This window comes from Entelurus aequoreus, linkage group LG13 (genome assembly GCF_033978785.1).
Source record: "Entelurus aequoreus isolate RoL-2023_Sb linkage group LG13, RoL_Eaeq_v1.1, whole genome shotgun sequence".
Taxonomy (NCBI): Eukaryota; Metazoa; Chordata; class Actinopteri; order Syngnathiformes; family Syngnathidae; genus Entelurus; species Entelurus aequoreus.
Window position 1 is genome coordinate 53,331,959 of NC_084743.1, and position 18,865 is coordinate 53,350,823.

General features: G+C 38.9%; 1 protein-coding gene across 1 annotated transcript in view; it reads left to right on the plus strand.

The window, feature by feature from the left end:
* The window catches only part of dpf1 (double PHD fingers 1), a 160,800-nt gene that overhangs the window by 45,878 nt on the left and 96,057 nt on the right, over positions 1 to 18,865 (plus strand). Inside the window, 5 exon segments of the mRNA XM_062068006.1 lie at positions 6,926 to 6,955; positions 12,708 to 12,868; positions 14,904 to 15,011; positions 15,125 to 15,252; positions 18,227 to 18,316. Of these exon segments, the coding sequence (XP_061923990.1) occupies positions 6,926 to 6,955; positions 12,708 to 12,868; positions 14,904 to 15,011; positions 15,125 to 15,252; positions 18,227 to 18,316 (517 nt within the window).

Here is an 18,865-nt window from a genome sequence, read left to right on the forward strand (position 1 = left end):
CAAAACGATCCAGTATGTCAGTGGTTCTCAAACTTTTTTCACCTAACACCACCTCAGAAAACACGTGGGCTCTCCAAGTAACACCTTAATGACCGATATACCGTAGCGTAGTAGGCCCAATAATTCATTAAAAACAAGGCAGCGGTTTTATTTAACAAATATATTTTTGGCTACTGTAATACTGGGTGATTCAAAAAGAATAGGCCAAAATTATCACTCGATATTTAAAAAATCAAAAACCTAGCTTGAACACATGTGTTGTACATAACTTTGAGTATTTCTGTCATGCTTTACAAGTGCTCAATATGGCCACCACCAAATTATGTTCTAAAAGCACGCTGCACCGTGGCAATGACATTTGTTTTCGCAAACTTTTTTTTGTCTTTTTTTTTTGTACTGTCCAGCTACTCAGGCAAATCATATTGATGATGTAGATGCCTATATCTGCTGTACAGATTTACTTTACGAAGGAGAAGTGTGGGATACTGCCTTATTTGTATTTGACTTTATTAAATGCCCATCCATCCATCCATCCATCCATCTTCTTCAGCTTAAGCAGGGAAGCCCAGACTTCCCTCTCCCCAGCTACTTTGTCCAGCTCCTCCCGGGGGATCCTGAGGCGTTCCCAGGCCAGCCGGAAGAGATAGTCTTCCCAACATGTCCTGGGTCTTCCCCGTGGCCTCCTACCGGTCGGACGTGCCCGAAACACCTCCCTAGGGAGGTGTTCGGGTGGCATTCTGACCAGATGCCCGAACCACCTCATCTGGCTCCTCTCGATGTGGAGGAGCAGCGGCTTTACTTTGAGATCCTCCCGGATGACAGAGCTTCTCACCCTATCTCTAAGGGAGAGCCCCGCCACTCGGTGGAGGAAACTCATTTCGGCCGCTTGTACCCGTGATCTTGTCCTTTATTAAACGGATTTATATTATTATTTGGTGCAGCCGGGCCAAAGCAGGAGGGGATAGAAAGAGAAAAAAAGGAAGACAGAGGGAGAAATTAGACAGAGAGACAGAGACAACAACAACAACAACAACAAACACAACAATACTACAACAACAGAACAGCATCAGCAAATACGATATGTACAAATATGATGGTAAAAGTGATACCAAAGAAGCAATTAGGGAAGTAAATATTAATAACACAGAAATGACAATTAGTATTATTACACTACAAATGGAGCAATACAAATACCAATAGAAAACACACTATTTATAATAAATAATAAAAATAATTACTTCTATTATCAACAATACAATTTTTTCAAATGCAACAATTAGGGATGTCCGATAATGGCTTTTTGCCGATATCCGATATTCCGATATTGTCCAACTCTTTAATTACCGATACCGATATCAACCGATACCGATATCAACCGATATATGCAGTCGTGGAATTAACACATTATTATGCCTAATTTGGACAACCATGTATGGTGAAGATAAGGTACTTTAAAAAAATAAATAAATAAAATAAGATAACTAAATTAAAAACATTTTCTTGAATAAAAAAGAAAGTAAAACAATATAAAAACAGTTACATAGAAACTAGTAATTAATGAAAATGAGTAAAATTAACTGTTAAAGGTTAGTACTATTAGTGGACCAGCAGCACGCACAATCATGTGTGCTTACAGACTGTATCCCTTGCAGACTGTATAGATATATATTGATATATAATGTAGGAACCAGAATATTGATAACAGAAAGAAATGGGGGGGAGGGAGGTGTTTTGGGTTGGGGCACTAATTGTAAGTGTATCTTGTGTTTTTTATGTTGATTTAATAAAAAAATAAAAAATTTTAAAAAACGATACAGATAATGAAAAAACCGATACCGATAATTTCCGATATTACATTTTAACACATTGTTGCTAGGACATCCCTAGCAACAATACATATATGTAAGGATAACTTGAAATACAAAAGAAAGCAGATACATGGAGGGGAAGAAGGAGAAGCGAATTGTATTAACCTTGTAGATTGTTATAGTAACAATAGGTTAAGCTTTGTCAGTGTGCCATGTGTTACCCAGTTTCCCCTAGGGCAACAATGTTAATATATGTTTGATGAAATGTGATTATATGCATGAGTGTATGTATGTATATGTGCTTGCATATGTACAGTATGTGTATATGTATGTTTGTACAGTGAATGTATACGTATATTAGGGCTGTGAATCTTTGGGTGTCCCACGATTCGATTCAATATCGATTATTTGGGTCACGATTAGATTCAAAATCGATTTTTTTTTCAATTCAACACGATTCTCGATTAAAAAACGATTTTTTCCCGATTCAAAAGGATTCTCTATTCATTCAATACATAGGATTTCAGCAGGATCTACCCCAGTCTCCTGACATGCAAGCAGAGTAGTAGATTTTTGTAAAAAGCTTTTATAATTGTAAAGGACAATGTTTTATCAACTGATTGCAATAATGTAAATTTGTTTTAACTAATAAATGAACCTAAAATATGACTTATATTATCTTTGTGAAAATATTGGACACAGTGTGTTGTCAAACTTATGAGATGCGATGCAAGTGTAAGCCACTGTGACACTATTGTTCTTTTTAAAAAAAAATTATAAATGTCTAATGATAATGTCAATGAGGGATTTTTAATCACTGCTATGTTGAAATTGTAACTAATATTGATACTGTTGTTGATAATATTCATTTTTGTTTCACTACTTTTAGCTTGTTCTGTGTCGTGTTTGTGTCTCCTCTCAATTGCTCTGTTTATTGCAGTTCTGAGTGTTGCTGGGTCGTGTTTGGTTTTGGAATTGGATTGGATGGTATTGCTGTGTATTGTTTTGTTGGATTGATTAATAAAAAAATTAATACAATTAAAAAATTAATTTTTTTTTTTTTTAAATCGATTTTTTAAAAATGAGAATCCATTCTGAATCGCACAACGTGAGAATCGCGATTCGAATTCGAATCGATTTTTCCCACACCCCTAACGTATATGTTTTCGCAAACTTAAGCACACAAAACACCTTCTGTTGAGGAGTCGGCAACGCTTTAGAACTGAATAAATGTGTGATGATTTTGGCTAATTCTTATTTAATCACCCTGTATTACGCAAAGGTTAAACAGTTACACTTTGTTGAATGTAGTAAAATAAAACACTGTACTTTAATAGATTGATTCTTTGGCGTACCACTAGATGGAGCTTGCGTACCACTAGTGGTACACATACCACAGTTTGAGAGTGACTGCGGTATAGCAACGACACCGTGGTCCGGTGCAAACTAAAGCAAAGCTGCTGCCAACAGTCCAAAACCGGAAATGGAAAATACAAAATAGTGGTGTGACAGGAAATGATGACGTGTAGTCATTTAAAAAAAAAAATTTACTATTAGTAAATATACAGTGTTTTTAATTTATGATATTGTGTCCTGTCATTTGTCTTTCTGTACAATTCAGTAAATTAATACAGTAGATAATATTTTTCAGACATAGTTGAAAATTGTGATTAATCATGTTTAATTACTTTGAATTTTTTTTTTATTTGATAGCACCACATTTTATACATCGCCATTCGGTCCAGCGTAACTCTGCGTGTGTGTGTCTGAGTGTGTGTGTGTGTGTGTGTGTGTGTGTGTGTGTGTGTGTGTGTGTGTGTGTGTGTGTGTGTGTGTGCGCATGTGTTTCTACCTAGCAACAGCGGTCGGTCCTCACAAAGTAAAATATTTTTTTTACTTTGTGTTTTTTGCAACCTGAAGTGAGATTGTAACTCTCTACTCCCATCTAGTGCTAGATATACTTTTTTCATCATTTTAGCTATAGTGGAAAGGGGGGCCCTCACAAACTACTGACCAAACGTGGGTCCACACAAAGTAGCCAGGACATGTATGTGTGTGTGTGTGTGTGTGTGTGTGTGTGTGTGTGTATGTGTGTGTGTGTGCGAGTGCGTGTGCGTGTGCGTGTGTGTGTAGACTAGAGTGACCTTGATGCCTCGACACAGCAGGAAGCAGAGGTGTGGACTCGAGTCACATGACTTGGACTCGAGTCAGACTCGAGTCATGAATTTGATGACTTTAGACTCGACTTGACAAAATGTAAAGAGACTTGCAACTCGACTTAGACTTTAACATCAATGACTTGTGACTTCACTTGGACTTGAGCCTTTTGACTTGACATGACTTGCTACTTTCCCCAAAACCTAAAGTTTAAAAAGTTATTTGGGAGCGCTCCGTAGCTTTCATTTTGTACGTGTCTGTCTGTCTATCAGCGTGTGTGCTGCTTGTCAGCTGGTGTGCTGTCAGTACAACAGCCAATCAAATTAGATCTACATTGTTTTCATCACACAGCATTCAGCCAATCAAATTGCAGGACAACCACTGAACATGAGTTGTCAAACAATGCGGCAGAGAGAAAGATTTATACCAAAGTTGGTTTCGTTCGGGTATAAAAACTACGACTTGGTCAACAAAAAACGAATTGTCGGATGCAAATCACGCAGTTCGAATATTACAGACGGAGACGCAACAACTTCCAACTTCGTTCGACATTTGAAGTTGCACAAAGAAGGGTAAGTTTTGAATGTAAGATAACGTTTATTGGCTAAGTAACACGACTTTTATTTGCTGTGTAGTTAAATCAGTGAGGCTGTAAACTCACTGCTAACGTCATAACCATAGACATCTTATAAGTAGACGCAGCATCGAGCGCTACTGCTTACTGGCGCAGACGAGACGCGGGGCCGCCATCTTGGAGTGGTGATCCGCTCCACTCAGTGCAATTCATTTGGCAGGAGCAATGAACTGTCAGCGCATTTAATTCATTTTACCTCACTGAATACCACTGATTTTCACGCGTTTTTTTGTCATACATGTAGCTATGATAACGGACACATGTTTTATTATTCATAGTTTGCTTAACAGTAATAGAATATTCTTATATGCTATAAGTGACCAGACGTCCGAGATCAAAACTGGGAATATAAGCCCAGAGAAGGGGGAAAAAAACGGTCAGCTATTTTTAAGTTGAAGAAACAATATAATTACGTTATATATACATGCGTATATCCTACATAAACAATGTATGAATACATTAGATATCTATATATCTTATAGACCGTACCTCTGTTGCTGCAGCAGAGAGTTTATTCTGTCTTGACACTTTGTATTGATATTTTGTATTACATTCTTCCCTTAAATGATAATGTTTACAGTGATTGTTATATATGTATTTTTTATGTATGTCGCTTTGGATAAAAGCGTCTGCCAAATACTTAAACATATATAAACACCTGAAAGTCTTTATATCAGCTAAAACCACCAATCTGTTTCACTGGATTCAGAATAAATCCAAATGCTGTCTTACCCAACAATGTTAGTATTTGAATATTGTTACTTGGAGACTTATTCCTGGTTACAATTATACTGTTAAGAAAGTATTGTCTTATATTTTGCCTAAAATGATAATGCATCATAATCAGTGGCAGCTGGTGAATTTTGTTTTAGGTGGGGCTGAAAGTTTGTAAACCAAACCCCTGTAGGGGGGTCATCCTCCCCCAGAAGATTTGTTTGTGATTTTCACATACAAATATTGAAGATCTTTGCTCCTTCTCAACTCTGTGGTAATGTTATTTTCATAAAATACAACCAAAAGTACATTAATGTTAAATCTTACTTGTGAAAAGTAATCCCCCGATTCCTATTTTCAACAGTCCGCTCATTTGAGCAGGAAAACGCTGTTTTCTACCTGTCAACTGTCAGTTTAGGCTGCTCGCCGGCTCCTCATCACCACTTCAAGATGCAATTTGCTCGCGTCACAGCAACCAATACTGCGTCTACTTATAAGATGTTTATGGTTATAACATCATTTCAAACACGGCAATATGTTGCGTCCACTGCAGTTTGCTTCCTTATTCAAACTTTTTGTCAAGTGATTTTTTTAAGCAGGGTTGCATGAGGTACCTACTCTTAACGTTACGTTAGTCAATGTATCACACACAGTAACATAACGTTAGACGGCGGTCAGCAGCACCGCATATTTTAGCCACCTACAAAAAGACAAACATAGTCAAATAAAGGTCAGTTAAAATGTATACTATATTAAGAATATGTGTACATATTGCATAGGGCCCTGACATCTAAAAAGTACAACTCTGTTCATTGTTATGTTCATGTATTTGTTATGTTTTTCATGTGTACGCACACATAAACACACACAGTATGAGATGAGATCAATGAGATAAGGTAAGAACAGAATAGAAACTGCAGTGGAACTAGTTACAATGCAATATGCCATGGAAATACAATGTTAACACTTTTGTACAAATAAGTACAGTTGCACTTGTTTTTGCAAATGTGTTTATTCTGTAAAGGAATGAGTTAAATGTTTAAAATTGTTTAAACTATTAAAATGACTGGTTAATAGTGCTATTATGAATTGCAATGTCAGTACCATTTTTTTTCCTGCTATTTCAAATGCACTTGTTTTAATAAATAAATACAGCGGTTTAAAAGCATACACAATCTGTGTAAAAATATTAGTCTGTGGTTAAAAGGACTTGAAAGGACTCGAAACTCAAAATGCAGGACTTTGGACTTGACTTGAGACTTTCCAGTCTTGACTTTGGACTTGACTCGGGACTTGCCTGTCTTGACTCGGGACTTGACTCGAGACTTGAGGGCAAAGACTTGAGACTTACTTGTGACTTGCAAAGCAATGACTTGGTCCCACCTCTGGCAGGAAGACACAGGAGAAAAGTGATTAGCGGTGGTAAGACGATCGCAAAATAAATGATGTCGGGCGAGTGTAAAAGTAAATAAAGATTCACTTATGAAGGAGCAAGAAGGCAAAGGTGCTGAGGATGGAGTAAGAACTTAAAGCAACAGTGGAGGAAAATGGGGTTTGAGAGAAAGGTGACTCATAATGCATCTATTGGGGTTCTTTTTCTTTCTCCCCACAGGCAATCTGGAGGTGCAGTCATCAAGAACAGGTAAGAGATGGAGGGAGCGAGACAGAGAGAATGGCACTGAATGTTAATCAAACTCGCTCTTGTATGAGTTGAAACAAAAAAACGCCTTCAGAGTGACAATTGTGCCACATTTTAACTGTGTGTCTTGTATTGTGTGTGTGTGTGTGTGTCTTTGCCAAGCTCATCTGCTGCACTTTAATGGGATTGTGCGAGCTTATCTCAACAATCGTACACTCAGGGACCATTTACAGGACACCATTTTTTTTCTTTTTTTTTTTTTTCAAAAAGTGAAAACGGTTGAACATTTTTTTTTTGGCCTCTAGTTTCCATGACAACAACATTGAACCTACGTTTACATGTTATTGTCACTGTCGGAATATACTGAAAGTGGCTATTTGGGAAAACAAGATGATAGATGTGTGTGCAGTGTAGGTATGTGTAAGTACGTCACAATAACACAAACATAGAGAACAAAAACAGCTGTGTGTTTCTTCTGGAAAGTGTATGATTGCAGTGTTTCTTTACAAACTTCTGTCTTGCATGCATAGTGTTTTCATTTCCATCATGTGCAAAACAAATCACAATTTCCCCACATAAGTATAAATGTATCCATGCTTATAATACCTGCAATGATTTTTTGACTAAGGCTGTATTTACATTGCAAGTCTAAAGGTCCCATGGTAACAGTGGTTCTAGTCTCTAGTCAGACTAGACTGTCCTATCTAGTCTTTGAGCATGACCCGATGAAGCCTGCTTGGATGAGAGCCGAAATATCTTCTTAATCAACGTGAACGTCTGACTAGCTGACGGCTCTAGTCTGACAATAGTAGGCTATACTAGACCCGACTACAGCTGTCCTATCTAGTCTTTGAGCATTAGCTCTCTGATGAGGCCTGCTTGGATGAGAGATGAAACATATTTTTAAACAACCTGAATATCTGACTGACAGCTTTAGTCTGACAAAAGTAGGCTCTCCTAGACTAGACTAGAGCTGTTCTATCTAGTATTTGAAGACTAGATTGATAATTAAACCTGCTTGGATGAGAGATGAAACATATTCTTAAACAACCGGAAGGTCTGACTAGCTGACAGCTTTAGTCTGACAAAAGTAGGCTATACTAGACTAGAGCTGTTATATCTAGTTTTTGAAGACTAGATAGATAATGAAGCCAGCCTGCTTGGATGAGAGATGAAACCTATTATTAAACAACCTGAAAGTCTGACGAGCTGACAGCTTTAGTCTGACAAAAGTAGGCTCTCCTAGACTAGACTAGAGCTGTTCTATGTAGTCTTTGAAGACTAGATAGATAATGAAGCCTGCTTGAATGAGAGATTAAACATATTCTTAAACAACCTGAATATCTGACTGACAGCTTTAGTCTGACAAAGATAGGCTATACTAGACTAGACTAGAGCTGTGCTATCTAGTCTTTGAAGACTAGATTGATAATGAAGCCTGCTTGGATGAGAGATGTAACATATTCTTAAACAACCTGAAAGTCTGACTAGCTGACAGCTTTAGTCTGACAAAAGTTGGCTATACTAGACTAGAGCTGTTCTATCTAGTCTTTGAAGACTAGATAGATAATGAAGCCAGCCTGCTTGGATGAGAGATGAAACCTATTCTTAAACAACCTGAAAGTCTGACTAGCTGGCAGCTTTAGTCTGACAAAAGTAGGCTTTCCTAGACTAGACCAGTGCTGTTCTATCTAGTCTTTTAAGACTAGATAGATAATGAAGCCAGCCTGCTTGGATGAGAGATGAAACCTATTCTTAAACAACCTGAAAGTCTGACTAGCTGACAGCTTTAGTCTGACAAAAGTAGGCTTTCCTAGACTAGACTAGAACTGTTCTATCTAGTCTTTGAAGACTAGATAGATAATGAAGGCTGCTTGAATGAGAGATGTAACATATTCTTAAACAACCTGAAAGTCTGACTAGCTGACAGTTTTAGTCTGACAAAAGTTGGCTATACTAGACTAGACTAGAGCTGTTCTATCTAGTCTTTGAAGACTAGATAGATAATTAATCCTACTTGAATGAGAAGCGAAACATCCTCTAAGACAAGATCGTCTTAGAACAGCTACAGTATGCCTAGAGTAGGCTAGACTAGAGTAGACTATAGGTGTCCTATCTAGTCTTTGAGAATGAGCTGATACATCCTACTTGATTAAGAGGTGAAACGTCTTTGAAGACAACCTGAATGTCTGTCTGGCTAACAGCTCTAGTTTGACTGAAGTGGGCTAGACAAGACTAGGCTAGAGTTATCCTATCTAGTATTTGAGCATGAGCTGATGAAACTTGGGTGAAAGGCGAAACAACCAGAATTTTTAAATAGTTCACAGATGCAGTATCACTAGACTACACTAAACTAGAGCTGTCCTAACTAGTCTTTAAAGGCCTACTGAAATGAATTTTTTAAATTCAAACGGGAATAGCAGATCCATTCTATGTGTCATACTTGATCATTTTGCGATATTGCCATATTTTTGCTGAAAGGATTTAGTAGAGAAAATCGACGATAAAGTTCGCAACTTTTGCTCGCTGATAAAAAAAGCCTTGCCTGTACCGGAAGTAGCGTGACGTCACAGGAGCTAGTATTCCTCACAATTCCCCGTTGTTTACAATGGAGCGAGAGATTCGGAGCGACAAAGCGACGATTACCCCATTAATTTGAGCGAGGATGAAAGATTCGTAGATGAGGAACGTTACAGTGAAGGACTGGAGAGGCAGTGATGGATGTATCTTTTTTCGCTCTGACCGTAACTTAGGTACAAGCTGGCTCATTGGATTCCACACTCTCTCCTTTTTCTATTGTGGATCACGGATTTGTATTTCAAACCACCTCGGATACTATATCCTCTTGAAAATGAGAGTCAAGAACGCGAAATGGACATTTAAAGTGACTTTTATCTCCACGACAATACATCGGTGACACACTTAGCAACTGAGCTAACGTGATAGCATCGTTCTCAAATGAAGATAGAAACAAAAGAAACAAACCCCTGACTGGAAGGATAGACAGAAGATCAACAATACTATTAAACCATGTACATGTAACTACACGGTTAAAAATTCTCAGCCTGGTAAGGCTTAACAATGCTGTTGCTAACGACGCTAAGGCTAATTTAGCAACTAAGCTACCGGACATCACAGAACTATGATAAAAACATTAGCGCTCCACCTACGCCAGCCAGCCCTCATCTTCCCATCAACAGCCGTGCTCACCTGCGTTCCAGCGATCAACGGCGCGACGAAGGACTTCATCCGTGGGTTTGGCGGCAAGCATCGGCTAGGCGTAGTAAGTAGTCCTTGTTGTGTTGCTGTAAGTATTGTACTTAGCCGCTAATACACCGATCGATCCCACCTACAACGTTCTTCTTTGCAGCCTCCATTGTTCATTAAACAAATTGCAAAAGATTCACCAACACAGATGTCCAGAATACTGTGGAATTTTGTCGAAGAAAACAAGAGGTTTCTGTATCGGGTTCGATGGGGTCCAACCACTTCCGTGGATTTTGTGACGTCACGCGCATAAATCATATCCAAAGGAGTTTTTCAACCGGAAGTGTGGCGGGAATTTTAAAATTGCACTTTATAAGTTAACCCGGTCGTATTGGCATGTGTTTCAATGTTAAGATTTCATCATTGATATATAAACTATCAGACTGCGTGGTCGGTAGTAGTGGGTTTCAGTAGGCCTTTAAGCATAAACTGACAAAGCCTAGATGAGAGGCAAAAAATCTTCTAAGACTACCTGAACATCTGACGAGCCTACAATTGTAGTCTGACTAAAGTAGGTTAGACAAGACCAGACTAGGGCTGTTCTATCTAGTCTTCAAAGAATGAACTAATAAGGACTGCCTAAATGAGAAGCAAACTATCTTCTAAGACAACCTGAACATCTGACTAGACAGCTCTAGTCTGACTAAAGTAGCTAGACTAGAGTCTGACAAGAGTAGACTTGACTCAAGCTTTCCTATCTGCTCTTTGCACATGGGCTGAAGAAGCCTGTTTGGATGAGTGGTGAAACGTCTTCGAAGCCAACCTGAACATCTGTCTAGCTGACAGCTTTAGTATGACTACAGTAGGCTAGACAAGACTAGTCTTTGAGCATGAATTTATAAAGCATGTTCGGATGATAGGCAAGACAACTTAAATGTCTGTCTAGCTGACAGCTCTAGTCCGACTGGAGTAAACTACACTACATTCTGAGTAGAGTAGACTGGACTAGAGCTGTTCTATCTAGTCGTTGAGCATAATCTCTCTGATTAGAGTAGACTAGCATAATCTCTCTGACTATAGTAGACTTGACTAAAGCTTTCTTGTCTACTCTTTGCACATGGGCTGACGAAGCCTGTTTGGATGAGTGGCAAAACGTCTTAGAAGACAACCTGAACGCCTGGTATGACTACAGTGGGCTACACAAAACTAGACTAGAGGTGTCCTATCTACTCTTTGAGCATGCCTGATGAAGCCTGCTCGGATGAAAGGTGAAACATCTTCTAAGACAACCCAAATGTCTGATTAGTTGACAGCTGCAGTATGACCAGACTATACTAGACTAGATGAGAACTGTCCTATCTAGTATCTAAGCACTAAGTGATATAGCCTACTTGGATTTTTTTTTAGACAACCTGAACATCTGACAGCTCTAGTATGACTGAAGTAGGTTAGACAAGACTAGACTATGGCTGTCCTACCTAGTCTTTCAGCATGAACTAGTGAAGCATGTTTGAATGAGAAACAAGACAACTTAAACATCTATCTAGCTGACAGCTCTAGTCCGAGTCTAGTCGAGTAGACTACACTAGAGTCTGAGTAGAGCAGACTGAACTAAAGCTGTTCTATCTAGTATTTTGAGCATTATCTCTTTGACTATGCCTGCTTGGATGACAGGAAAAACATGACTAGCTAAAAGCTGTAGTCTGAGTAAAGTCGGCTAGACTAGACTAGGCTTGAGCTGTCCTAGCTTGTCTTTGAGCATGAGCTGATGAAGCCTGCTTGGATGAGAGGTGAAACGTCTTCTAAAACAACCTAAACGTTTGACTAGCTGATAAATTTAGTCTGCCTAGAGTAGGCTATATTAGCCTAGACTAGGGCTGCCCTATCTAGTCTTCAAGCAGGAACTGATGAAGCCTACTTGGATGACAGACAAAACATATTTTAAGACAACCCGGACGTCTGTCTAGCTGACAGCTATAGTCTGACTAGAGTACTCTAGACTAGAGCTGTCCTATCTAGTCTTTGAGCTTTAACTGATGAGGCCTGCTCGGCTGAAAGTTGTGACGTCTTCAAAGACGACCTAAACAGTCTAGTTGTGATCGATTTAATGGGTGAAGTTCACTTACATCCAATTCAGCAATGACAATTTATGAAACATTGGTTAGCAGTTATTAGTTTCATATCTGAATCTTACCCACATTTGGTTTAGGTTTGATTTCGGTTCTAGAATTGATTATGTGATTTCATGCATTGTGTTGCACAAATACCAAACACGGCCCACAGAAATTGGGAATTGAGTAACTTGAAACGTGTAGTGTAAATCCAGCCTGAGTCATAGGTACTGCTGTACCTCGTTTTTTTTTGTATCCCAAAAGGTCAGATGAGGACCAAATTGTACGAAAATAGAAGCACATTTTTTCCGTAAGAAATCATGTACAGCGGGGTCAAAAAAAAACGAGGTACCATTGTGTTCAAAATGTGTGCACTGGTGCGTTTACCTCCATGCACATTTTAAAATGGCGCAATCCCTTTTCTTCCTTCGGTCCAGTCTTGGTGAAGAGTTCTACAAGGAGGCCATTGAGCACTGTCGCAGCTACAATGCCAGACTATGTGCTGAGCGCTCCATGCGTCTCCCCTTCCTGGACTCCCAGACAGGTGTGGCCCAAAGCAACTGTTACATCTGGATGGAGAAGAACCACCGTGGACCAGGTGGGTGTCTGGGTGTGGAGCCTGTATCATTCACAAAGGTTCTTTCTGTCATCCTTCTGCCTTGTTCCACAGCTTCTTTTCTTCCTTTACGCTTTCTAACACCAGTGTGTTTTGGCGGGGAGCCACACATCCCTGTGGCCATGATATGCCGCTGGTACCAATACTCCTAAGAGATACTCGTACAAGCTGTCTCTACTTGTTATATTTGGTCAGTAGCACAATAAGCAGAATTGGGCAGTAGTTACTAGTTCAACTACATTTCCCAGTCGACATCAAATAGCTTTTCAGTGCCCAAGAAGCTACATGTTCCCAGGCATTTCTAAACCCTAAACGCATCTCTCCCATATTACTTCACCTATCTATCCTTACAGGCGAGACTAATGTGTATAAAAAGATGCCCGTAAATTATATAATTTAGCTAGCACAAATAGTGGCAGCATAGAGCATGTGAGACAAGACCACATATGTAATCAATCAATCAATCAATCAAAGTGTATTTATATAGCCCTTAATCACAAGTGTCTCAAAGTTACTGCACAAGCCACAACGACATCCTCGGCTCAGATCCCACATCAGGGCAAGAGAAAACTCAATCCAAAGGGATACAATGAGAAACCTTGGAGGGGACCGCAGATGTGGGGACCCCCACGCCCCGGGTGACCGGTACAATGGATGTCGAGTGGATCTAGTTAATAATGTGAGAGTCCAGTCCATAGTGGGGCCAGCAGGGGATCATCAGAGACGTCCCCAACTGATGCACAGATGAGTGGTCCACCCCGGGTCCGGACTTTGAACAGCTAGCGCGTCATCTGTGGTCACCTAATAACCTCTACACGCAGGTCAGGGGGGCAGAGCAGAAAAGAGACGGCAGGTCAACTGGTCTAAAAGTGAGGTCTATTTAAAGGCTAGCGTATACAAATGAGTTTTAAGATGGGACTTAAATGCTTCTACTGAGGTAGCATCTCTAACTGTTACCGGGAGGGCATTCCAGAGTACTGGAGCCCGAATACAACATGCTCTATAGCCCGCAGACTTTTTTTGGGCTCTGGGAATCACTAATAAGCCGGAGTTCTTTGAACGCAGATTTCTTGCCGGGACATATGGTACAATACAATGCATTCTAGGTCGTAAAATAAACACTAGCAAAAGTCAGCTAACAATTGAGCTAGTGGGAGTCTACTCTAAAAAACATCCAAAAGCCTCCATCATCGTTTTATTTGTACACACTGTAAGTATATGTTAGGGTTGTACGGTATACCGGTACTGGTATAGTTTTTGCGGTACTAATGAATCAAATACGGTACTATACTCTGTTTGAAAAGTACCTGTTCCCGGGCATGACGGCGCATTGTCACTTCATGACATTGCTGGTTTTATGAGCAGAAGAGCATGTTCGCCAGTGCACAATCACAGAGTACTTACATGCAGACAAGTTGTGTAGACAGAAAAGGGAGAATGGTTGCATTTTGGCTTAAAAACTAACGATAAATGTGAAGTTATAACATTGAAACGCCTTCAGGAAGAGGTGCTTTAAGACATGGCTAGCTAGCTCGCGGCGAACGTCCATCCGCAGTTGGTAGTGTTTTAGCTACTTCTAAATCACTAATCCCCGCCTTCATGGCGACAAATAAAGTATGTTTCTTACAAGTATCATCCCTGCAGGACGAGGATTAGCTAAACATGCTTCACTACACACCGTAGGAGGATACGATAGCGTACCGCTAACATTTGAACATTTTGGCTTGCCGACCACTGATCTGGTGGTACGCCAAAAAATCAATTAAATATTCATGCACAGTGTTACTGTACAAACTGCGTGTAATGTTACAGTGGCCAAAATTTTTAAAATATACTTGTTAAATAAACCCTCTGCCTTGTTTTTAATGAATAATTAGGCCTACTACGCAACTGTATTTTAATGTTGGTCATTATGGTTGTGCTTGGTGAAAAAAGTTTGAGAACCACTACCATAGCCGACAACATGGTGGCTTCCAGACTGAGTTGTGTTTCTTCTTTTTAATGTTTTGAGCTTCAGGTCACGCTCCAGGTCAGTTGTACACGTATCCCGCACGCTGCTGGCGCAAGAAGCGGCGGCTAAACATCCTGGAGGACCCACGGCTCGTACCAATAGAGTTTAAGATCGGTAAGGAGGAAACGGAATGGTCTGATTTGGAAGTGCAGCACTTTCAGTTTTGATTTTTTTTGGAGGACCCATCTAGTTTATTGTGGTCACATAATAGTGTGTTTTCTTACCAGATTATGAGGCCTCTCTAAAAAAGGAGGGGGGTATTCCAGATGGTCCTGTTTTGGAGTCACTGCTCGCTGGGGAAACTCTGGACAAGAAGGTAGAAACAAAAGAGGAGGAGCCAATGAGCGAGTGTCAGGTGAGGCTGGTCAATTTTGTGTCTCGATCTACTTGTACTATCAGTCTGTAATAGTATTTATTATGGAAAAAAAAATAAAAATACAATTAAACACAATATGATGCTTAGCCTAGTAGGGGTGAAAATCTGGATAACACAGGAAGTACCCATCTTTTTTCATATTGCAGTTATATATGGTCATTATAGCTTAGCAAAAACCACACAGACTTTTGCCCAGTAATGTATTTTATTTGGTTATGCATTGTTGTTACACAACTCAATCCTTGTGTAATATTCAACAAATGGAACACAATTTTTAAGAACGATACATTATATTGAGACCGGAGAGAAATGTCAATTTTTTTTTACACTTACATTGCCCACAGTATTTTGCAGGATTTTTTTTCCTGATTGTCGCGGCCTAAAATGCCTGAATTTGTGGCAGCTTTTTGAAAAAGTTCTGAGGCTCTTTTTTTTTCAATAAAAATGAATCAACTTCTGATTGAATTAATTTGTGTTCCTTGTAAGCTTTACATCAAAAAGCACAGGATTTCCAACAACATTGTATCGATTTTTTACTCGTTTTATACCACACAGACTTAACAGTAAACACTACCATGAATTGATTAACGTGGACCCCGACTTAAACAAGTTGAAAAACTTATTCGGGTGTTACCATTTAGTGGTGAATTGTACGGAATATGTACTGTATGTACTGTGCAATCTACTAATAAAAGTTTCAATCAATCAATCAAAACTTGACGGCAGCAAAAGCACACACTCTGAGCTTATTGCCAAATTCCTGTACTGTTTTAATTTTTCATAACTAATAATTAATTATAATTTCAAAAAGGACAATCACCAAAGACTTACTTATGGTAATTCCCACAAGTTGCAGACATTCTCCGTGTATGTTTTACACTGGAAAATAGTTTGTCCATCTTAAACATTCATTTATGTTCAAACAGATTTACCCCTGCACATGAAGAGTGAACTGTTGAGAGCGATCTATAGCAGTAATTTTTGTTGGTCAATAAGAGACAATGCGAGATTATCATCATACACAACCCAAAACCAGTGAAGTTGGCACGTTGTGTAAATCGTAACTAAAAACAGAATTCAATGATTTGCAAATTTTCTTCATCCTGTTCCTTCTCAGGCATTGGTGTGTAAATGTGTGTTTAGTTGCTGAGGTTTAATTGTCTATTGATCAAAATGCACATCAATGAAGGAGATAAATAAAAAATGAATGAATGAATGAATGAATGAAAATCTTTTACAACTTATATTCAATTGAATAGAATGCAAAGACAAGATACATTTGTATTTAATGTTCTTTTTCTCTTTGGTCCGGAGGACACAACGTCCACAGTTTCCGAAAACAATTTGAAATGTGGACTCGTCAGACCACAGAACACTTTTCCACTTTGCATCAGTCCATCTTAGATGAGCTCGGGCCCAGCGAAGCGGGCTGCGTTTCTGAATTTGTTGATACATGGCTTTCGCTTTGCATAGTAGAGATTTAACTTGTACTTACAGATGTAGCAACAAACTGTAGTTACTGACAGTGGTTTTCTGAAGTGTTCCTGAGCCCATGTGGTGATATCCTTTACACACTGACACACTGATCGGTTTTTGATGCAGTACCGCCTGAGGTATCGAAGGTCACGGGCATTCAATGTTGGTTTTTGGCCTTGCTGCTTATTTGCAGTGATTTCTCCAGATTCTCTGAACCTTTTGATGATATTACGGACCGTAGATGGTGAAATCCCTAAATTCCTTGCAATAGCTCGTTGAGAAATGTTGTTCTTAAACTGTTCGACAATTTGCTCACACATTTGTTCACAAAGTGGTGACCCTCGCCCCATCCTTGTTTGTGAATGACTGTGCATTTCATGGAAGCTGATTTTGTACCCAATCATGATACACACTTGATCCCAATTAGCCTGTTCACCTGTGGGATGTTCTAAATAAGTGTTTGATGAGCATTCCTCAACTTTCTCAGTCTGTTTTGCCACTTGTGCCAGATTTTTCGAAACATGTTGCAGGCATGAAATTCTAAATGAGCTGATATTTGCAAAAAAAACCCAAGTTTTCCAGTTCGAACGTTAAGTATCTTGTCTTTGCAGTCTATTCAATTGAATATAGGTTGAAAAGGATTTGCAAATCATTGTATTTTATTTTTATTTACAATTTACACAACGTGCCAACTTCACTGGCTTTGGGTTTTGTACTTCAACATCTCTTACATGTAAATGTTGCCTCTCTGCCAGGTCAGCATTGAAAATGAGAATCTGTTCTTGTTTGCCTTACCCTGGATAAATACATTTTAAGTAAGGAAGAAACATTTTTAGTCATTGCACAAGTACAACAAAATGTCATTTTAATAAATGTATTAAAAAAAATATCCATCCATCCATTTTCTACCACTTGTCCCTTTTGGGGTCACGGGGGTGCTGCAGCCTATCACAGCTGCATTCGGGCAGAAGGCGGCGTACACCCTGGACAAATCGCCACCTCATCACAGGGCCAAAAATATATATTATCTAATATAATATTATATTATATCTAATGTAAAATATATTATATTATATAATCTAATATATTATTTAATAATATCTAAATATATAAATACATCAAAACTAGGAAGTGTGGATACCGTTGTGCTGCTTAATGTTCTTGTACCAGAATACCCAGAAGGCTTAGCGCTGTAGACTAGAACCAGAAATAGGTCTGAGCTATGTGGGAGGCCAAAAAATGTGTCATTTGAGCAACAAATAGTTAAAATATTTTCACACATTGCTGGTTTATTTGTTTTAATAAAAGGCATTTTTAGGCAAGTTTTAAACAAGAAAAAGTAGTATGAAATAACATATACATTTTATTTCATTTTATTTTATAAAAAATTAAAACATCTGCAAATATGCTGAATCGGGATCTACTGTATAGCAAAAATGGATGTTGAGCGAATGTATTTTTTTTTTTGCGCCTCTAGAAATTGCTCGTTGGAGATTTTCCTCATGAGCTGGAAGTGGACGAAATGGAGGAAGACGTGCCAAAGCGCAAGAACCGTACCAAAGCACGGGTAGGGCAACTATTTCATGTCGTATTGAAGACAAATATTTTAAAAAATTTATGTAAAAATACTAATTTGAAGTAGAAGATGTAAAGAGCCTTTGAAACAAATAGATTATCATTCTTTTTAAATTAGAGTATAGACCAAAAAGGCCTATATAGTCTTCGCATTTGTTACTAATACAAGTTAAAATAAGTTGCAAACAAGGATACATAAATTGAAGTTGGCTCGGGACTTTTTTTTTTTTTTTTTTTTTTTTACAGCTTTGATTAGAATATGCAGTTGAGGGGGTTTTCTTCTCTGTGGGGCGTCCTGTGGGAATATAATCAAGTGTTAACAATGTATCTCCGAAATGATCACACACACACTCTTCTACAGAGACAACGAGCTTGTTAATTGGAGCTGTTGGTCCCCTGCTAGGTGTCATCAGTCTCCTCCTGCTGGAAGTGAAACCTTCCTGAGAACAGATGATTAGAATGCAAACGTAGATGTGTTGACTCTTTGAGTGATGATCAGGGTGTTGTAACACCTCTGTTTGCCAAAAAGAAGGTTCAAACT